Below are 23,410 nucleotides of genomic sequence, written 5' to 3' on the forward strand. Positions count from 1 at the left end.
GCTTAGGCTGATATGTATTCTTCTACATATTTTTAGTAATAAAAATCGCAAAAAGGGTATATTGGTTGGTTTGCGCAAAAATTATAGCGTCTACAAAATAGGGGATAGATTTATGGCATTTTTATTATTATTTTTTTTACTAGTAATGGCGGCGATCTGCGATATTTATCATTATGAGGGACTCATTGGACACTTTTGACACATTTTTAGGTTGATTGACAATTATACAGCGATAAGTGATCTAAAAATGCACTGATTACTGTAGAAATGTCACTGGCAGTGAAGGGGTTAACATTAGGGGGCGATCAAGGGGTTTATTGTGTTCCCTGTGTGTGTGTTCTAACTGTGGGGGATAGGACTGACTATAGGAGATGAGATGTGCTTCCCAGCTCGTTGGAACTCACGATCTCTCTCTCTCCTCTCCTCACAGAACTGGGATGTTTGTGTTTACACACACACGTCCCTGTTCTGCCTCTCGTGCCCGTTATCGCTCACGAGCAACCGCCGGTCACGAGCATCGGTGCCCGCTACCCCGCTTAAAGGGACCGACGTATAGCTACGACGGTTCCCGGGATGATGCCTACCTGCCACAGTATAATTAAGGCGGCTGGTCAGCAAGTGGTAAAAAAAAGGTTGTACAGTATACCAGCTCTGCCATCTGCTTTCCATTGTGTCTAGTGATTCTTTAATACAGTCTCATCTGACGTGTGAATGTTTAAATACACCCAGTCTATTGCGAGCTCAGACTAAATTTAGAAATTCTGTGTATTTCTAGTTAAAGTCTCTTTTTTTTTTCTTGGAAAATAGCCCAGATCGGCACTCCTGGTCCCTCCCTCCTGCCAAGTGCCCCCACAGCCAAGCTGCTGCTCTGTGTGTCCATTGAGACACGAAGCCGCGACTTGACCCCACCCTCCCCTCCTCATTGGCTCACTGACTTTCACAGCAGCAGGAGCCAATGGCGCCCACCTGCTGTTTCGGCTAGGGTTGTCCCGATACCGATACTAGTATCGGTATCGGCACCGATACCGAGCATTTGCCCAAGTACTTGTACTCGGGCAAATGCTCCCGATGCTTCACCCGATACCTGGAAGACAGCTGTGATCGGCGCGTGGGGGAGTTACAAGCTTCTCCCCCAGCGGCTTTCACCAGCTTTAGTGACACAGCGGTGATCGGTCACCGCTGACTGTCACTGCATCCTCCTCCATGCACCCTCCGTTCCTCTGTCCCCTCCGTTCTGCTCTCCTTATCTGTCCCCTCCGTTCCGCTCTCCTTATCTGTCCCCTCCGTTCCGCTCTCCTTATCTGTCCCCTCCGTTCCGCTCTCCTTATCTGTCCCCTCGGTTCTGCTCTCCTTATCTGTCCCCTCCGTTCCTCTCTCCTTATCTGTCTCCCTCCGTTCTCCCCCTCTGTTCCTCAGTCCCCCTCCTCCTTCCTTTGTGTATGGATAGAGTCAGCTGACTCTGTCCATTCACAATAACTGAAACATTGTAATCTCCTGTGATTACGATGTGTCAGTTTATGAATGGAGAAGAGCCGCTGTCTTCTCTCCATTCATTCTCAGTGCAGCTGAGGCTGCAGAGAAAGGGACTGGGGAATCTCTATCCTCTGTCTCTTTCTCTGTCTCAAGGGGGAGATATCAGAGGTCTGTTAAGACCCCTGATATCTCACCAAAGCCCCCCAAAAGGGCTGATTAAAAAAACAAAAAAAACAAAAAAAAACAATAAAGAATAAAAAAAATATTATTGTAAAAAATAAAAGTTGATAATAAAAAAAAAAAACACACACATACACCGTTCACCCCCCCCCCCCCCCCAAAAAAAAAAGCAAGCACTGTTAAAAAAAAAAAAAAAAACAAAAAAACAAAAAACACTGTCACGTGACATTTAAAAAAAAAAGTATCGGTAATCGGTATCGGCGAGTACTTAAAAGAAAGTATCGGTACTTGTACTCGGTCTTAAAAAAGTGGTATCGGGACAACCCTAGTTTCGGCCAATGAGGAGGGAGAGTCCCGGACAGCCGAGACTCACATGCAACATTGCTGGATCAAGATGGGGCTCAGGTAAGTATTAGGAGGGCTGAGGGGAGTTGCTGCACACAGAAGGCTTTTTATCTTAATGCATACGATGCATTAAAGTAAAAAACCTTCTGATTTTAGGACCACTTTAAGTGGTTGTAAACCTCGGGCATGACATATGAACAAAGTATATCCCTCTATAGTGTGTACTTGTCTCAGTTAAAGTGTTACTAAACCCAGGAGCCTGCATTCACTATATCTGGTCTCCCACAGTACACAGAACATAGAAATGCAATTATTTTAGTAAATATAAACTGCTAAATACCTTTTCTCATTAGCAGTATTGTGACTTCTATCAGTGTCCAGATGAGCACTGGTTAAAACTTGTAGGAGGAGTTTTTATTTTCCCCTGACTTGCCTATGAGGCTGCATGACCCCTTATCTTCTGTCTGGACAGTGCTGGTTGGCTCTGTGATCACATGCAACCTTCCAAAAAAAACTCTCTAGCAATACACACCAAACTGTGCATGTGCAGAGTGCTAACAAGACTCTGTACTATTAGCAGATGGATTGGGGACTGTGGAAGGAGGAGAGGATCAGATAAGACAGTATCAAACAGTCTTTTTACACAATGCAGAGGATTAACCCCTGAGGTTCCACAGTGAGTATAACCAGCATGTTTTGCTGCATATACAGACTGATTTTACTGTTGTGGGTTTAGAACTTTAAGAGCACCCCAAAAACACAATAAAAGCAAATAAATCACTTTTTCCAGCGCTCATCAGACACAAATAATGATCAATAAAAATGATTTATAAAAAAGTCCATTGCATCTTCAGCAGCTGCTATATTCAACCTTCATTACATAATCGTAACAAATGCCTTAAATTAATATCCTTAATAGCATTAGCAGCTCTCTCCAGGTGAATAACACCTCATATGCTTTTCCATGCGATTAACACCAAATAGTTGGTATACAATTTCAATCGATAACTCCCATCACCGCACCATGTGAGAGTTTCTTTTTTTGGGTTTTAAACTCACCAGATCTTCACATATATCACGCCTGAGGTACAACTCCTCATAACGATCGTCCACTAGAAGCAAGCTCCTCCTCTCATTAGAGTGTCTTTCATGTCACACAAGAAAAAAACTCACATAGCCTGATACCATCTTAAAATGTATTGAAATCCAACAAATTCCCCCGTATAAATGCATTTACAAAGTGTCACAATATATCAAGGATGTAATCATCATGCCGGACTATGTAGCAAATGTGCCTCCCCTCACCTCTCCCCAGAGCTAGCTGCCATAACCCCAGTATTCTCTTCTTCAGCAGGCGGTCCGCTTCAACATAAAAGTGGTCTCTGCGGCGGCACAAGATCACTTATTATTTGTGGCGGGAGAGGGGAGTTGCCCTCCGCCGCTGCCGACGGCTCCGGTGAGTCGGATCCTTTCCCTAGCCTGACATGGGGATGAGCAAGGGCAAGATGGCCCTCGCCCGTCTCCATATCATTGCAGAGCGGAAGCAACGTCAAAACGTCCCCTTCGCCCATAGCTCTTAAAGGACCATATTTTTATTTTTTTTTCTTGTATTTTTTTTAAATGACAACTTTTTTTTTTTTATTGCATTTTAGTGTAAATATGAGATCTGAGGTCTTTTTGACACCAGATCTCATATTTAAGAGGTCCTGTCATGCTTTTTTTCTATTACAAGGGATGTTTACATTCCTTGTAATAGGATTAAAAGTGACATATTTTTTTTTAAAGAACAGTGTAAAAATAAAAGGTAAAATAAATAAGAAAAGAAAAATATTCTTTTAAACGCGCCCCGTCCTGACTAGCTCGCGTGCAGAAGCGAACGCATACGTGAATAGCGCCCGCATATGAAAACGGTGTTCAAACCACACATATGAGGTATCGCCGCGATCGGTAGAACAAGAGCAATAATGCTAGCCCTAGACCTCCTCTGTAATTAAAAACATGCAACCTGTAGAATTTTTTTAAATGTCTCCTATGGAGATTTTTAAGGATAGCTTTGTGCTGACAAGGTAATAGTAAGTCCTGTTCCTTCCAACAACCCCCGAGTGTGTCCTGATGAAACACGTTGATGCACAGGGGCTCACTGCTACCTTTTGTTCACACCATATATTTATGATCACTATATGTGAATTGTATGTTTTTTTTAAACTTTTCTCTACTTGACTTGTTTGTAATGATTTGCTGAATAAAAATTTAATTTTACTATACTTTCATCCATTTTGCCTGGAAAGTCCAATTTAGAGCAGTTAGGCTCCTCATTTTTTCTCCGGAGATTTTTAAGGGTAAAAGTTTGTCACCATTCCACGAGCGGGTGCAATTTTGAAGCGTCACATGTTGGGTATCAATTTACTCGGCATAACATTATCTTTCACAATATAAAAAAAATGGTCCAAATTTACTGTTGCCTTATTTTTTAATTAAAAAAAGTGTATTTTTTCCAAAAAAAAAGTGCGCTTGTAAGACCGCTGTGTAAATACTGTGTGACAGAAAATATTGCATGACCGCCATTTTATTCTCTAGAGTGTTAGGAAAAAAAAAGTATAATGTTTTGGGGTTTCTAAGTCATTTTCTAGCAAAAAAACAAAAAATATTTTTAAGGGGCTCGGTCCTTGATTGGTTAACGATATCTTTGCTAAAGTATATATACAAAATCGACAAAATTTATACAAATCGACCATGTATGGTGACTTAATTCAATTAGATCAAGAAGCATTTAATATCTAAGTTACATCAAAGCTGTGGTATATCAAGCTAATTCGCTCCATCACGTGTACCACATCTAATAAAATTGCATATTAATAATGCCTGAATAATAAACTATAATGCCAAAATTGCATTACATGACAATAAGATCAAGTATAAGTTAAACTCCATACATCGTACATGATTTAAGATCACCTACTGATAGGTTTTTCTTCTGAAGCTCTATTTTGTAACCTATTAAAATGTATTAATAAACCTAACCAATAATCGCTAATTAAACAATTGAGATCTAGTTCTATATTCATTCCCCTAGACTCAGAATATCTGTAAGGAAAATCCACTTAGTCTGACATCTAGATAAATCCCTCACCTGGTTTGCCCCCGCCCTACTGGTTGGGTTTTATTTATACTCCAAAACTTTAGTCCTGAGGGGTCCCTATTGTGTTTACATCTAAAATGCAACAACACACTATGGTCTTTGAACCCTATGCAGATGTTGTGAATATGCACAGAAATGCCTTTACATAAAGTTCACTTGGTACAACCAATATACATTAACCCACATGGACATTCAAGAGCATATTCAACATGGGTAGAGTACATAAGATAAATTCCTTTATCTCTAATTACCTACCATTCACAGTTGATTTGAAGTTAGCCCCCTAATATGTTTGTTCACTTGTTGGCAGGCCCTACATTTTCTGCAGGCATAAAATCCTGCTTTATCCCAGAACATCTGGGGTCTTACAGGTGGATCCAATACTTTTTTTTTACTACCCTATCTCCAAAAGGATTTAGGATTATTAGGGAGTACTTTCCTCAAAGTCGTGTCCATGCTTAATATATTCCAATATTTCTTGAAAATGGATTCAACCTCTTTATATTGAGCATGGTAATTACTAATTAAACCCCATTCATGATTGCCATCTTTTGATCTATTTTTTTATCTATTAGACACATTTCTTGTGATACCTGACCTACCTCCTCAATCACTCTCTATGTGGGACTTTATACCCTTTCTCCATAAACAGTTTTTTTGTTTTTATTATTTGTGATTGTGACATAAAGTCTGAATCAGAGGAACAATTCCTCCTGATTCTCATAAACTGCCCTTTTTTCTATATTCTTTAACCATATAGGGTGGTGTCCACTTTGTATAGGGAGATAACTGTTTCGGTCTTCAGGTTTGAAATGCACCTTGGTGGTTAGTTGACTATTTTAAATCATTACATTTACATCTAAATAACTGACCTCTTCCCTACTTCAATGGTTTTCTAATCGTATATTGTTGTTTGTATTTAACTGATCAGTTAAATCTACTAATGATATTTCAGAGCCGACCCAATTGAAAACAGGTCAACTATAAAATGTTTGTAAAATAAAAGCTCAGACCTCTTTCTCCCAAAAATAAACCTATCCTCCCACTGATTAATGAAGAGTTTGGCGAGACTGGGCGCAAATTTCACGCCCATCACCACACCCCTCTTCTGAGTATAAAATTTACCATGGTACCAGAAGTAGTTGTGGGATAATAATCCAATTCCATCCCCAAAAACTTCTTTTGTAAGTGTAGGGCAAATCATTTCTCTGACTGAAAGCCCAATTCAGGGCTAGCAGCGCATCGTCGTGCTGGATCACCGTATACAGTGATGAAACATCTGCAGTTACTAAGAAAATGTCGGGCTGGTTAGGTAGAATTATTTCTTTCAAGAGTTGTAAAATGTTTTTGTATGCTTTAAATATGCTCTCGTATGTACAACACTCATTTGCAAAAATGTATCCAAATATTGCCCAACTCTGGAAGATATCGAACCTTTAGGCCCTTTTCACATGATCAGACCGTTCAGGTTCGCCTGTCAGTTTTGACGGCGGACCTAAACGGACGCTCCATGTTAGTCTATGGAGCGTTGGATGTCAGTGGAGACCTGTCCGCTGACATCCGGCCCCGTCCGATCCGTTAAAAGGATGGCCCTACGTTCAGGTCCATCGCTGGTGGATCGGGTGAGATCTGATGAAAACGGACATGCTGTCCATTTTCATCCGATCCCTCCATAGGCGGCAGCGGCGCCTGACAAGCCCCTCCCCGCTCAGTGAGCAGAGAGGGACCTGTCATCCGCCGGCTCAGCGGAGATCAACGGACAGATCTCCCGCTGAGCTGGTGGACCGAGGTGGGCTCCGTAGAAACGGAGTCCGCCTCGTGTGAAAGGGGCCTTACTGTTCACTATAGGTCTAGCAGGCGGGTTTAAAGGATCTTTATGAATCTTTGGTAAAGTATATATTGTGGGTATCCGGCTAAAACTTGGCATTAAGTTTCTATTCTCTTTTTTAGGTAATATCCTTGTCCATATTCAACTAGATTATTAAGATCTCTTCTGTATCCAGTTGTAGGGTCACAATCCAGCAATGTATAAGCTCCATTGTCTGCTAACCTGCCTAATAATTGGGATTGGTAAATTTTTTTTCTCCAAAATTACCACCCCTCCTCCCTTATCCGCTGGCCGAATAACAACTTCTTTCCTTTTCTCCAATGACTCGATCCCCTCCTGTATATACCTAGGGTTAATATTCTTTTTTGGGAGCTATCGCCCCCAAATCTTTTAAGACTAATTGCTTAAATACCTCCATGTGATGGTTGGATGTTTGGGGGGGGGGGGGGGGGGGTAAACAGGGACTTGTTATTTAAACCACTCTTCATGGCTATTGTTGAGGTTGTCTGCCCTATTTTTTTTAGTAGCACCATTACCTAGAAAATACTTTTTCATATTGATCTTTCCTATGTATTTTATGTACATCAATATACACATTAAATGTATTTTTTTTTCTCAGCACATTTTAAACCAGCAGTTAGCGTATTAACTTTTTTGCTATATGAACACTAAGTGTCATTTCTCTCTGCTGCTTCCTTCCTCTGCTATCAGCATTAATCACTTCTAAAAGGTTTTCCTGACACCAAGAGAAAAATGACAGGGAGGGAACTCCAGCTGATTGACAGCCTCAGCTCTGTTCTTGTGTGCTGTGGGGAGGGGTGTCCCTTCCCTCCCCTCCAATCAGCTCTCAGGGCTCTCACAGAGCTCTGCAAAGTGTGATTTCAGCTCCCCCCACCCCTTTTTCCTGAAGTCTTCTGCAAGCTTTAAAAAAACTGGACTTTGAATGGATGTATACAATAGAAGACAGCAGATAGACAGGTACAACTTATGTAGAAGGTTTCATCTCTGTGTTTCATCTGAGGCCAGTCACTTCACTGGGTAGATGAAAGGGTTTACAATCACTTTAATTGTAATGGATTGTACAATATGGTTATTTGCCTTCTTCTGTAGATTGATTAATAGTTCTGGTGCTTGCTTCGGCATTACATATACTAAAATTGGAATGATACAGAGGATATTAGATTAATAGTTCTGGGTGGTTCTGGTGTTGATAATTTTAAAGGCATATGAATATTTTTTTTAAACTATACATAAATCTATTTTTGAAAAATACAGTTGTGCTCATAAGGTTACATACCCTGGCAGAATTTATGATTTCTTGGCCATTTTTCAGAGAATATGAATGATAACACAAAAACTTTTGTTACACTCATGGTTAGTGTTTGTCTGAAGCCATTTATTATCAATCAACTGTGTTTACTCTTTTTAAATCATTATGACAACAGAAACTACCCAAATGAATCTGATCAAAAGTTTATATACCCCAGTTCTTAATACCGTGTATTTCCCCCTTTAACATCAATGACAGCTTAAAGTCTTTTGTGGTATTTGTGGATGAGGCTCTTTATATTCTCAAATGGTAAAGCTGTCCTTTTCCTCTTGGCAAAAAGCCTCCAGTTCCTGTAAATTCTTGGGCTGTCTTTTATGAACTGCACGTTTGAGATCTCCCCAGAGTGGCTCAAATGATATTTAGGTCAGGAGACTGAGATGGCCTCTCCAGAACCTTCATTTTATTCTGCTGTAGCCAATGACAGGTCGACTTGGCTTTGTGTTTTGGATCATTGTCATGTTGGAATGTCCAAGTATGTGCCATGCGCAGCTTCCTGCCTGAATGCAAATGTTCCTCCAGTATTTTTTGATAATATACTCCATTCATCTTGCCATCAATTTTGACCAAATTTCCTGTGCCTTTGTAGCTCACACATCCCCAAAACATCAGCAATCCACTTTCGTATTTCACAGTAGGAATGGTGTACCTTTCATCATAGGCCTTGTTGACTCCTCTCCAAATGTAGCGTTTATGGTTGTGGCCAAAAAGCTCAATTTTGGTCTTGTCACTCCAACTGACTCTGTGCCAGAAGGTTTGAGGCTTGTCTCTGTGCTGTTTGGCGTATTGTAAGCGGGATACTTTGTGGTATTTGCGTAGTAATGGCTTTCTTCTGGCGACTCGACCATTCAGCCCATCTTTCTTCAAGTGCCTCCTTATTGTGCATTTTGAAACAGCCACACCACATGTTTTCAAAGAGTCCTGTATTTCACCTGAAGTTATTTCTGGGTTTTTCTTTGCATCCTGAACAATTTTTCCTGGCAGTTGTGGCTGATATTTTAGTTGGTCTACCTGACCGTGGTTTGGTTTCAACAGAACCCCTCATTTTCCACTTTTTGATTAGAGTTTGAACACTGCTAATTGGCATTCTCAACTTCTTGGATATCTTTTTATATCCCTTTTTCTTTTTTATACAGTTCAACTACCTTTACCCGCAGATCATTTGACAATTCTTTTGCTTTCCCCATGACTCAGAATCCAGAAATGTCAGTGCAGCACTGGATGAAAGATGCAAGGGTCGGTCAGGAGCCCAGAAACTCACTGACCTTTTATACACACACACTAATTACAAGCAAACAGATGACAGGTGAGGATGGTTACCTTTTAATAGCCATTCAAGCCCCTTTATGTCAAGTTGTGTGCATGTTATCAGGCCAAAATCACCAGGCTATGTAAACTTTTGATCAGGGTCATTTGGGTAGTTTCTGTTGCTATTATGATTTAAAAAGAGTAAACACAGTTGGTTATTAATAAATGGCTAAAGCCAAACACTAACCATTAATGAAATATGTTTTTGTGTTATCATTCATATTCTCTGAAAAATGGCCAAGAAATCATAAATTTTGCCAGGGTATGTAAACTTATGAGCAAAACTGTATATTCTTTCCCCATGTTTTGGTATTATTCTGCTGCATTGTTCTGCGTTGCTCTATTTGTCGGAGTAATAGTACCACAAGCAACCGACAGACAATGCAGTAAATGCTCCAGTGCCTCCTAAAATGTAAATTTAAGCTCATAGCAGATCTAAAATATACAAATAAATGCATCCATGTACTCATTAATACATTCCTAAAGGATAGCTCTACATTTTGTAAAGTTGTCCCCCCTCTCCACTACCTGAACCAACTTGTGGTAAAGAGTTGCTCAACTTATGTTGAGAAAAATACATTCCCCTCTGTGTGATCTGTGTACATTAGAAGGATTTTGACAAACTCTGTTGCAGATTCCTACCTTTTGTTATTCTGAAGAAATTCCCTCTGGTTTTCATGTCCATGTCCACAAGTCAGTCTAATGGGAGTGGTCTCTAATTAACCAGCTGCTGCACCTGCAAAGCTCTAATGTGGAAAATTGAAGGCCCTGCATCCCTTTTTAGATGTGATTTCCTATTGGTAGTATCTCACCAAAAATTACGTTTTTTTTTTGCAGGGGAGTGTATAAGAATGTGCAGAACGGCTCCAGGTAGCCATAATGTATTGCATTTCAGAAAAAATTACAGAGCTGCAGATTGAAATGGGAAAGTCATTTTTAATAGCATCCAATTACAATATGACCTGTGTCGCAATTGTGTATGCTATATTATTTTTTTATTTGCTATTTTTTTCTTCCATGAAAGTGGAATTACCCTTTAAATATCCGTGTTAAATACCCTCCTCCCTACTCCTGCAATCTTTACTAAGCAGTCCTCCTAGGTGCCACACAGCTTTTGCAAGGAAAATATTCCACTGGGTCTTACTTCCTTTTCCTACTACACACGGCATTATTTATTCTTATGGCTGAAACGTACTACACTGGGCAGCTGGAAACCGCTAAAAGAAAACTTGTCCTTTTTTAAAGGGGTTGTAAAGGTAAAAATTTTTTCACCTTAATGCATTCTATGCATTAAGGTGAAAAAACTTTTGACAGTACCGCCGCCCCCAGCCCCCCCGTTTTACTTACCTGACGTCTCGAATCTTCGCTCCTCGTCCTCGTCAGCTTCATTGCAGCTCAGCCTGGTCGCTGATTGGCTGCAGTGGATGGATTGAAAGCAGCGCAGCCATTGGCTCGCGCTGCTGTCAATCACATCCGATGACGCGGCGCGCCGGGGGGCGGGGCCGAGTGATACAGCGAGCGGCTATAGCCGCCGGCTGTATCACGGGAGCGCGCCCGCAAGCACTCACCACCGTGCGAGGGAGCTCGCATGAAGGTGGTAAATGCTTGCGGGGAGGAGCTGAAACAGCCGCCGAGGGACCCCAGAAGACCAGGTTCGGGGCCACTCTGTGCAGAACGAGCTGCACAGTGAAGGTAAGTATAACATGTTTGTTATTTTAAAAAAAAAAAAAAAACAACTTTACAACCCCTTTAAGTGTGTGTATGGAGAGTCTGGAGAGTCTATTGATGCTGGCTGCTGAGAAATCTGTTATTTCTGCTAGCGGTCTATTGTTGCTGGGGTGGTATTTTGTTGTGGGGGGGTCCATTGTTGCTGGGGGAAAGTATTTAGTTGTGTGGGGGGTCCATTATTGCTGGGGGAACTCTTTTGTTGTGTGGGGGGTCCATTGTTGCTGGGTGGAAAGTATTTTGTTGTGTGGGGGATCTATTGTTGCTGCGAAAGGTCTATTGTTTCTGGGGTGGAGTCTATTGTTTCTGGGGTGGAGTCTATTGTTTCTGGGGTGGAGTCTATTGTTGCTGGGGTGGGGTCTATTGTTGCTGGGGTGGGGTCTATTGTTGCTGGGGTGGGGTCTATTGTTGCTGGGGTGGGGTCTATTGTTGCTGGGGTGGGGTCTATTGTTGCTCATTGCAAGGAATGTTTTAATATCGTTCTTGTTTTCATTACCAAATTTCATAGAAATCACTGAGTAGCACAAAATACTCAGTTCTGTATTCTCTGAAAGGTGCTGGGAGGGGGTGGAACCAAGGTATGTTGCTCAGAGACGGGTAGGGGGCATAGATGAAGTGTGACTCAGAAGGGTGGAGTTCCTGCACCTATTCCCTGAGAAAAAAGCTGTGTGTGTGTATATATATGTGTGTGTGTATATATATATATATATATATCTATATAGATATATATATATATATATCTATATCTATATAGATATATATATATATATATCTATATAGATATATATATATATATATATCTATATAGATATATATCTATATAGATATATATATATATATATAATTATTTTTATTATTAAAGGGTAAGTGCCTAAATTTGACCTTCGTATAAGAAGACTGTAGAAAATCAGAGAAGGGAGAATCATCAGCACAAGGTGCCAGTCAGTTAAGTTGCAATGCTAGGAGTATGCTGTCAGACTGACAGAGAAATTAGGTTATCGATGTGCTGCTGGTTCTTTCATTGTCAAAGCTAAGGCTGAGGATGAGGAGGAGACCTGTAAGTGTTACAAAACTGGAGGAGAAAAAAATCTGGCCTCCTCCCCTACCACACAGGGCTGTGCTTTGTGGCAGAACTCTGTAAATCCCTGAACTGGTTGGATAGAAATACAAATCCTTTGGCAGGTAAAATTTCTTCCATAGATGTACTGTATTTCATCTGTGTATTTATGAGTTCAGCTTTAACATCATACCTAGTTTAATATACTTTTTAGGTGTATTCTTTAAACTATATGAATGATAAAGGGAGGTGGAGATGATAGTAACCCAACAGGAATCTGTTTTTGGTTTACTTGACTTGGCCAACGTGGTCCTGTTGCTATAGTTTACAGCACATGGAACAATTTCATTGCACTTCACTACCGCATGGCTTCTCTACTATTGAGTAAATGCCAGTTCACACCAAAGAAATGCAGTCTGGATGCGTTCCAGATGCTTTTCTGCATGCACGTTTTTGATGCAGTACAGTGCATTTCTTTTCTCCTTTTTTTTTTTCTTAACCTTACATAAGGACATGTGTGCTCCAGTGTGCTTTTGGTGCATTTAGGTGCGTTCCAGTGCATTTTTGATGCGTTTTACAGCGTTCCAGTGCAGGAAAAATGCAGCATGTTCTACTTTTTTTTTTTTTTTTCTGGAACTGCCGGAACTGGTGTGAACTATGCTATTGAAAACCATATAATCTACTTTCCATGCATTTTTAATGCAGAAAAAAAAGGCACTGGACTGCATGTGGTGTGAACTGGTCCTTACAGAGGTCCAGATGTTTTGTATTTTGACACACCATTCCCAACTACCAGTTTGCTAGGCTGTTTGAGTCCTGGTTTAGAAAAGAAATACTTAAAATGTCACTGCTTTTGTCAACGCATTTTTAAATGATTGTCCAATTTTTTTTTGTGCTTTCAGGTTCCGTTTTAAAGAAGCTTTTACACACTGGAAATTCCATAAAGGTATGAAAAAGAAGAGTCTCTGTGCCTAGAATTAATGGCTGACAAACTTTCCCATCTCCTTTAATGTTTGCACCAGTAAACAAATCGCTTTTAGTTTATACAATGGTTCCAGTTGTACTAAATGCATGCTTTATTTTGTTTCTGATTACAGGAATCCTGTGTTCAGCCAAAATATAAAGCTGCATTTACTACAGCTGTTTTTCACAGAATTCTAATTTGAAGTTTGCTTATTTAAAAATATAAAAGCAAACTCATGCACACTGGATGTTATTCCTCCTTCCTTTCCTGGCAGTGGTCAAAAAACGTTTGCCACTTGAAAACACATGTGACATATTTAGGCGCATCAAGCATTTGGACTTTTATTAATTTCATTGGCCAGAATAATAATTTATTCTGTCCACTGAAATGAATTAACACTCAAGTACTGAATGTGCCTAACTTCTATGTGTGTTTAGATGTGTCAAGCATTTTTTCTGCTAAAAGACTGCTGCTCCTGGATGCAATGGCAGTGGGTTTTTGTTTTTGCCTCAGTGATCTGTTTATAGCCATTTCTTTTATATACCCATTAGTAGGGTGATATAATAAACTTTGGATGATCCTATATCCCTCTCACTGACTTTGCTGTTTTCAAGTGCAATCTTTATTATAAATGTTACTTTGTCTTTCACTCGCCTGCCTAGTCTGCAGCAATCAGGATGTAGTTCTGTATATACAGTATAGAAGCAGATATTTCCGCAGGCTGCATCAGCATGTTTTTTCAGACATTGAGGATGAGTTTCATTAGTGGTACATAGCAATGAGCCCGATGTTTGAGTCGAACGTAAGTTCCAATTGAACTTCGGGTGTTCGCCTGTTCAGCGAACAAAATATGGTGTTCGTGGCAAATTTGAAAGCTGCTGGAACACCGTTTAAAGTCTATGAGACACTAACAAGAAGAATCAAAAGTGATAATTTTAAAGGCTTTTATGCACGTTATTGTCATAAAAAGTGTATCAATGCAAACATTTTTTAAAAAACGGCAGTTTTTTCGGGTCTGATATGGAAATTAAGGGGAACCCTGCGCCAAAAAAAAAAAATGGCGTAGGGGTCCTCCCCAAAATCCATACCAGACCCTTATCCGAGCACGCAACCTGGCAGGCCGCAGGAAAAGAGGGGGGGACAAGAGCGCCCCCTCTCCCTGAACTGTACCAGGCCACATGCCCTCAACATGGGGAGGGTGCTTTGAGGTAGCCCCCCAAAGCACCTTGTCTCCATGTTGATGGGGACAAGGGCCCTTTTGCCTTTTTTTTTTTGTGAAATGGTAGGGGTACATTTGTACCCCGTTACCAATTTACACGGGGGGAGCCGGGATCTGGGGGTCCCCTTGTTAAAAGGGGCTTTCAGATTCCGATAAGCCCCCCGCTCGCAGACCCCCACAACCACCGGGCAAGGGTTGTGGGGAGGCCCATGTCCCTATCAACATAGGGACAAGGTGCTTTGGGGGTCTACCCCAAAGCACCCTCACCATGTTGAGGGCATGTGACCTGGTATGGTTCAGGAGGGGGGGGGGGTCACTCTCACGGAAACACGGCTAAACGCAGCAAAGCGGACGTTTTAAACGTGGGTTACTATCTGTCAAGTTAAATCGTTCAGGAGAGGTTGTAAAATGTCCCGTGTACATTAAGCCTAATTGTCACCTTTGTGTTACTGTTGTACTTGTATTATGTCTTACCCAAGGTCTTTTGAATTTGGCCTCATGTACACTGTAGCTGCTAAACTCATGTTTAGAAGCAGTTGGGCATTTTTTTCAGCAGCCCCTGAACTCTCCTCAATGTTATCTTATGTGTACATGTACACTCAGTAGTTTAGAGGCAGGTAAGTTTACTGGTGTTTTTTTGATTGCAGAAAAATCACATTCAGGACTGTATTTTACCGGCCTGTCAAACACCACACTTGTAAATGTGGTGAACTGCGTTTATAAGCATTTTCAAAGTGGAACATGTAAAATGTGTAAAAAAAAAACACCATTTTCACCACATGGAGAGAGGGATTGATGAATGGAGGGATGGAGAGGCATGGAGAGAGAGGGAGGGATGGATGGATAGAGATGGATAGAGAGGGGATCCATAGTTAAAACAAAAAAATCTATCCACAAGCACACTGCTCTCTCTTCTTTCACAGAATGGCTGAAATAGTTAAAGTGGTTGTTAACCCCCTTATACTAAATGCTCCTATCTTCTCTGTACCATTATACTAATTGTCCCTGTGCCTGTGTTCTGTAAAAAATTTGCCCGATTGTACCAATATAAGCTCCGCTTCGGCGCTCAGCTGATTGTTGGTACTTTCTCTCCTCTCCGGCTCACAGCTGCAGTGGGCAGGGCCGAGCCCTCCCGCTGACGTCAGCTGAGGAGGGGGAGAGATAGAGACCTGAAAATCAGCTGAGCACCTGGAGCTGCGCTCATATACAGTGTATATAAAAAGTCTACACATCCCTGTAAAATGCCAGGTTTCTGTGATGTAAAAAATTTCAGAACATTTTCCACCTTTTAATGTGACCTATAAATTGTACAACTCAATTAAAAAAACAAGCTGAAATCTTTTTGGGAGAGGAAGTAAAAGTAATAAAAAAAAAAAAAAATATGGTTGCATAAGTGTGCACACCCTCTTATAACTGGGGTTGTAGCTGTGTTCAGAATTAAGCAATCACATTCAAACTCATGTTAAATAGGAGTCAGTACACACCTGCCATCATTTAGAGTGTCTCTGATTAACCCCAAATAAAGTTTAGCTGTTCTAGTAGGTCTTTCCTGACTTAGTCGCAACCTACCGCAAAAGCCATGGTCCACAGAGAGCTTCCAAAGCATCAGAGGGATCTCGTTGTTTAAAGGTATCAGTCAGGAGAAGAGTACAAAAGAATTTCCAAGGCATTAGATATACATACAGTGAAGACAGTCATCATCAAGTGGAGAAAATATGGCACAATATTAACATTACCAAGACCTGGACGTCCATCCAAAATTGACAAGATGAAAACTGGTCAGGGAGGCTGCCAAGAGGCCTACAGCAACATTGAAGGAGCTGCAGGAATGTCTGGCAAGTACTGGCTGTGTGGTACATGTGACAACCATCTCCCATATTCTTCATATGTCTGGGCTATGGGGTAGAATGGCAAGACAGAAGCCTTTTCTTACAAAGAAAAACATCCAAGCCTGACTAAATTTTGCAAAACTGAAGTCTCCCAAAAGCATGTGGGAAAATATGTTATGGTCTGATGAAACCAAGGTTGAACTTTTTTGGCCATAATTCCAAAAGATAGGTTTTGCACAAAAACACTACACATTACCAAAAGAACACCATACCCACCGTGAAACATGGTGGTGGCAGCATCATCCTTTTTGGCTGTTTTTCTTCAGCTGGAACAGGGGCCTTAGCCAAGGTAGAGGGAATTATGACCAGTTCCAAATACCAGTCAATATTGGCACAAAACCTTCAGGATTCTGCTAGAAAGCTGAACATGAAGGAGAACTTCACCTTTGAGCATTAGAATGACCCAAAACATACGTCCAAATCAACAAACGCATGGCTTCACCAGAAGAAGGTTAAAGTTTTGGAATGGCCCAGCCAGAGCCCAGACCTGAATCTGATTGAAAATTTGTGGGATGATCTGAAGAGGGCTGTGCACAGGAGATGCCCTTGCAATCAGATTTGAAATGTTTTTGCAAAGAGGAGTGGGCACATATAGTCAAATAGTCAAAATGTGGCATGCCGATAGACTCCTACCCAAAAAGACTGAGTGCTGTAATAAAATCAAAAGGTGTCTCAACAAAGAAAGTATTAGTTTAAGGGTGTACACACTTATGCAACCATATTATTTTATTTTTTTATTTTTACTTCCCTCCACCTAAAAGATTTCAGTTTGTTGTTCAACTTAGTTGTACAGTTTATAGGTAACATTAAAGCTGGAAAAAGTTCTTAAAACGATTTAACTTTTGAATCATTTTTTTACATCACAGAAACCAGACATTTTAACAGGGGTGTGTAGACGTTTTATATCCACTGTAGGTACAATCGGGCAGATTGTTTACAGAACCACAGGCACAGGGACAATTATTATAATGGTACAGAGAGGATGGGATTATTTAATAGCAGATATGAGAGCAGGGGGGGGGGGTGTTACACTGGGGTACAAGTGGGCGGGGGGGGACGCGGGAGACAGATAGCAGGCTGTGGATGATGGCGGCCTGCAAACTGACCACTGTGTCAGGGCGCAGCAGCCATGATTATCGTGGTCAATTTGCAGGGGGGGAGGGCATAGCCAGGCAGGATCAGCCAGGTAATGCGGGGGTCCATATTAGATATGAGAGCAGTGGGGGGGGGTTACACTGGGGTACAAGTGCGGGGGGGACGGACGCGGGAGACAGATAGCAGGCTGCGGATGGTGGAGGAGTGCAAACTGACCACGGTGTCAGGGCGCAGCAGCCATGATTATCGTGGACAATTTGCGGGGGGGGGCATAGCCAGGCAGGATCAGCCAGGTATTTCAGGTGATGCAGGGGTCCAAATTACACAGCACAAGCACTGTGCTGTATAACATGCTTTAAGGGAACTGGATCTTTATTATATTATTTTGGGTTAACAAATGCTTTAATAATTGACTTGTTTTTCATGCGTTGTGGGCATTTGGGAGGCAGAATAAACACTTGATGTTACTAAAAGCTGCTTGACACGTTTAGCATTAATTTATTTCAATGGCCAGAGTTATTTATTCTGACCAATAAAATAATATAATGCTCAAGAGCTTGTAAAAGCTTTAGTAGGATATTAGTTATGAGGAATGGTTGCGAGCACTGAACTTATTCTTTCTAGAGAAGAGACGCTTGAGAGGGGATATGATTTCAATGTACAAATACCGTACTGGTGACCCCACAATAGGGATAAAACTTTTTTGCGGAAGGGAGTATAACAAGACTCGTGGCCACTCATTAAAATTAGAAGAAAAGAGGTTTAGCCTTAAACTGCGCAGAGGGTTCTTTACTGTAAGAGCGGCAAGGATGTGGAATTCCCTTCCACAGGCGGTGGTCTCAGCGGGGGGTATCGATCGTTTCAAGAAACTATTAGATAAGCACCTGAACGACCGCAACATACAGGGATATACAATGTAATACTGACATATAATCACACACATGGGTTGGACTTGATGGACTTGTGTCTTTTTTCCACCTCACCAACTATGTAACAAGCATCAGGCATTTTTTTTTTTTTTTTTTTCAAAAAACACTGCTGGATTCTAGGAGAGTTAATATAAACATCTTGTGTGCATGAGGCCTTATCTATTAATCTTCATGCAGGCCTGCTAATGAAAGTCAGCACCAAATCTGCTTTCCCTCGCCAACATGCCCTAGCTAATTGTAACTTACCGATTTGTTGTTGGTTAGAGCACCTTTCAGAGCAAACCTTTAACAAAATATATACACAAAAAGAATCACTCTGGGACTTTAGATGAAGGGAGCACAGTTAGCCACTAACAAGTTACTTTTGTTACTCAGTGGCTAACTGTGCTCCCTTCATCTAAAGTCCCAGGGCGATTCTTTTTGTGTATGTATATATTGTATTAGGGATGGAGGTGTGTCACTGGTGGCACCAGACCTTTCTTATTGTCTAAACCTTTAACAAATCGTATGAGGACCCCTTTTTGGAACTTTGTTTACTCTCAAGGCTAGCATACCGCTCTGTAATCTGTAAATTTAGAATAACTAGTAAATTAAAGGGTGGTTATAGGTAATAGAGCTATTGTCATGTGGCAGGAATGATCTGTTCTTCTAGTTATTATGTATTCATATCTAGTATGCTAAATAATATGTCCCTATGCCTAAATAAGGTGGTTCTGTGCACTTTTGCTGACTTAACTGTGCCAGTTGAATAAATTGATGCTATGACATACAGACAAGCACCAGCAGAGTGCAGACATGATATAAGGTGATGTTAGGGGTAACTTGGGTCGTTACACTAGGGGGTACATAGCCAAATGAAGAGAACAGAAGTTTATTTTTAACTGCCTGACAATGTCATTGTACTTGTGTGCATAGATCAGACTTTAACTGTACTTTATTACATGACTCTCAGCCTCTTTATTACTAACCATCTGTCATCCTACACCTTGCTGCACCCTTATCCTTTTATCTGTGATGTCATCTCAAGAAAATGTCACTGTTATTGTACAGCGTGCACTCCTCCCTTCCCTTATGCAAACTATAGGGTTTTTTATAATACTGTACCCAGTGTAACTTAAAGGGGAAGTGTTGCATATTTACATAAGGAAATGTGCTCATTTCAATTGATTATTTCTGTATTGAACTAAGTAGTTTTTCTCTGGAATCATTTAAAATGGTTGTACAGGCAGAAAGTTTTTTTTTTTACCTTACTGCATTCTTGGTCCCCCCTAAATACATACCTAAGTCCAATATCCATCCAGCAAATGTGCACAAGAGCCAAGCCTCCCTCGGCTCTATCACTCCTATTTGACTCAGATAAAGTAGCAGAAGCCATTGGCTCCTGCTGTCACAATAAGAGCCAGTGATGAGCGGGGGTTAGGGCTGAGCCCCTCTCTGTGTGTCTCGTGTGAGCACACACGAGTGCCCCTATAGCAAGCGGCTTGCTATGGGGGCATTCTGTGAGGGGGAGGGAGGGGGGAGTCAGGAGCGCCAGAGGGGGACATGAGGAGAGACTGATCAGGGCTGCTCTGTTCAAAACCACTGCACAGAGCAGCTAAGTATAACATATTTGTTATTTTAATTAAAAAAAAAAAAAAAATGAAGCCTTACAATCACTTTTAAGTTAAATAATAGAGATATGGGTATTGCAGTTTTCTTAGTAAACTATAGCAATAACATACATTAATCAGCCATAACATTATGACCACTGACAGGTAAAGTATATAACACTGATTATCTCCTGATAATGACATCTTAAAGTGGTTTAAAACCTTTTTGTCTTACTTTTATCTATAGGTAAGCCTAGAATAAGGCTTGCCTATAGATAGTGACAGTGGTCCCCAACCTTTTTGGCACCGGGGACCGGCTGCGTGGAAGAAAATTGTGCCAAGGCCTGGCGTAAACGAATTTCATGGGCAATTTATCAGGGCAATAGCTGGCGTTCTGCTGTTGTACTTCAATCATCATGGCACCATGCTTGGTGTGGTGTCAGAATGATTGAAGCACATTCTTTCTATTACATTGTAATATAAATTAAATAGTTCAACTCACCATAATGCAGAATCAGTGGGAGCCCTGAGTGTGTCACTTTCCACGTCGCCTGCCACCAGATGAGGAATGTCACTTGCCATGCTGCCTGCCACCAGATAAGGATTGCCACTTGCCACGCTGCCTGCCACCAGATGAGGAATGCCACTTGCCACGCTGCCTGCCACCAGATGAGGAATGCCACTTGCCACGCTGCCTGCCACCAAATGAGGAATGCCACTGGCCACGTCACCTGCCTGTGCCACCAGATGAGGAATGCCACGTCACCTGCTTGTGCCACCAAATGAGGAATGCCACTTGTCACATTAACCTGCCTGTGCCACCAGATGAGGAATACCACTTGCCGCGTCAACCTGCCTGTGCCACCAGATGAGGAATGCCACTTGCCACATCACCTGCCTGTGCCACCAGATGAGGAATGTCACTTGCCACGTCACCTGCCTGTGCCACCAGATAAGGAATGGCACTTGCCACGTCACCTGCCTGTGCCACCAGATGAGGATTGTCACTGCATTGGTGACACTGGTTCAGTGGTCGTTCTTGAGTGAGGGCAGGAGAGCGGGGATGCGGGGCAGGCGGTGAGAGATGTCATCTCTCTGCTCCCTGCCGCACCTCCGACCATTCTGTATGCTGTGAGGGCGGAAGAGCGGTGATGCTAGGCGGGCAGGGAGAGATGTCATCTCTGCTCAACATTCCGCATGCTGTGAGGGCGGAAGAGCTGTGATGCTAGGCGGGCGGAGAGAGACATCATCTCTGCTCGCCAGCCCGCTTCTCTCATTTGCCCGCCCGCTTGCCTCTCTGATCCTCCCGAGCTCTCTCACCCACCTTATAATGTCATGCCGCCCGCCGTGGCCCGGCTTCAAATAGGCTATGGCCCGGTAGTGGGCTGCGGCCCGGGGGTTGACGACCCCTGGTTTAGGAGATATTTCACTTGTAGTGCGCTGATCTCCTCATCGGCGCATGCGCTGTGAAGAAACGGACCACCGTACCATTTCTTCCCTCAGCATGTGTTGTGACTGATGGCTCCCGCGCTCGTGTGCGGGAGTGACGTCACGCGGCTCTAGCCAGTCACAGAGCCGCAGTCCGTGGCCCCGGAAGGAAGAGGGGCGAAGATGGACGCAGGGGACAGCATGGGCTTCGTTTGCAGGTAAGTGTCATATAATGGGCTAGTATGCGATGCATATTAGCCCGTTATGCTTTTAATTTGCAGGCCTTGCGGGGAGCAAAAAAGGAAGTAAAACCTATCAGGGTTTACTTCCTCTTTAAAGTGGGTAGGATATCAAAAACTGGAGACTGGAGAAACATTTGCATTCATCACAGGAAGCTGTGCATGGAACGTACTTGGACATTCCAACATGACAATGATCCAAAACACAAGGCCAAGTCGACCTGTCATAGCAGAATAAAGTGAAGGTTCTGGAGTGGCCATCTTAGTTTCCTGACCTCAATATCATTGAGCCACTCTGGGGAGATCTCAAACGTGCAGTTCATGCAAGACCGCCCAAGAATTTACAGGAACTGGAGGCTTTTTGCACAGAGGAATGGGCAGCTTTACCCTCTGAGAAGATAAAGAGCCTCACCCACAAATGTCACAAAAGACTTCAAGCTGTTATTGATGTTAAAGAGGGAAATACACGGTAATAAGAACTGGGGTATGTAAACTTTTGATCAGGTTCATTTGAGTAAACACAGTTGATTGATAATAAATGGCTTCAGCCAAACACTAACCACGAGTGAAAGAAAAGTTTCTGTGTTATCCATTTTCTCTGAAAAATGGCCAAGAAATCATAAATTCTGCCAGGGTATGTAAACTTATGAGCACAACTGTACCTGGGGCTCTGTTAAGAGGGATTTCCCTACACTTTTGGGCCTGCTGACAACATATTGCCAGACAGGAAGTGAATGAAGTTCTCCAACGGCAACACAGACCAAAATAAAAATGCTTCCCCTTATAGGAGAGTAGAGGGAACCTTTGTCAGATTTCTTTGTCCGTATTGTAGATTTTTCCTCACGTCCTGTCTAGTGAAACCTTTGTCAGCAGGACAGTAAGTAAAGGGAAATCCTTCTAATGGAGACTCAGATAGATGCTGTAAAATAGCTGTAAAAATCTATCAAGGGTTCTTACCTTCCTATCCAAAAACCAGAAAAAATTTTTTTTGGCTTGACATATATTCATCTTTTTATTTTTTTTTTCCCCATACAAACATTTGTAGAAAATGTTTCCAAATATAGCTGCTTGAGGCATAACTGTCCCCTGCAAAAGATGTATATGGAGAAACACTCAACAGTGACTGTAATTTCAAGGACAAATCTTATGTGGAAATAGTAGTTTGAAGAACTCCAGCTGCCATAAAAACAAGAGACAGTCATTTATAGTTTTGAGATGTTCTTAAAAATATGCCTTTCAGATGGCAGTGTTGTCATCCAGAGCACTTTAGTGCTCCGTTTCATAAAACTCTGGTTTCAAGCCAGTTAACAGATTTTACAGCATAATACCAAGAACAGATACACCATTCATGTATTTATTGGAGATAACAATTTAACGTTACATTTTATTTTATTGTTTGGTAGATATGTAATGTTTTTTTTTTTTTTGGCCACTTATCTTGTGCATCACAGGAGTGCATGTCCTTTTGCATTCCTGTGACCCAGAGTCATCTGATAGTGGGCAATTGCCAGCTATCAGCTGATGAAGCTGAGCCACTCCAGGAACTGCAAGGAACCTGACAGTGTATAGACAGCTGGCTCTGGCTTTCAGCATGTGACTGATAATCGCTGCTCCCTGCTCCAAGAAGACTGAGACCTGAGTGATTATCGGTCATGTGATCGCTCTCTTCTCAGTCT

At 41.8% G+C, this 23,410-nt stretch overlaps 1 protein-coding gene across 4 annotated transcripts in view; it reads left to right on the plus strand.

Annotated features, from left to right (window-relative positions):
- Positions 1 to 23,410, plus strand: part of RALGAPA2 (Ral GTPase activating protein catalytic subunit alpha 2) — a 604,731-nt gene that overhangs the window by 89,595 nt on the left and 491,726 nt on the right. For all 4 annotated transcript variants that reach the window (XM_073628147.1, XM_073628145.1, XM_073628148.1 and 1 more), the window contains exon 5: positions 13,285 to 13,328. In XM_073628147.1, the coding sequence (XP_073484248.1) occupies positions 13,285 to 13,328 (44 nt within the window). The remainder of the gene's footprint in view (positions 1 to 13,284; positions 13,329 to 23,410) is intronic.

The sequence above is a fragment of the Aquarana catesbeiana genome, linkage group LG04 (assembly GCF_042186555.1).
Source record: "Aquarana catesbeiana isolate 2022-GZ linkage group LG04, ASM4218655v1, whole genome shotgun sequence".
Lineage (NCBI taxonomy): Eukaryota > Metazoa > Chordata > Amphibia > Anura > Ranidae > Aquarana > Aquarana catesbeiana.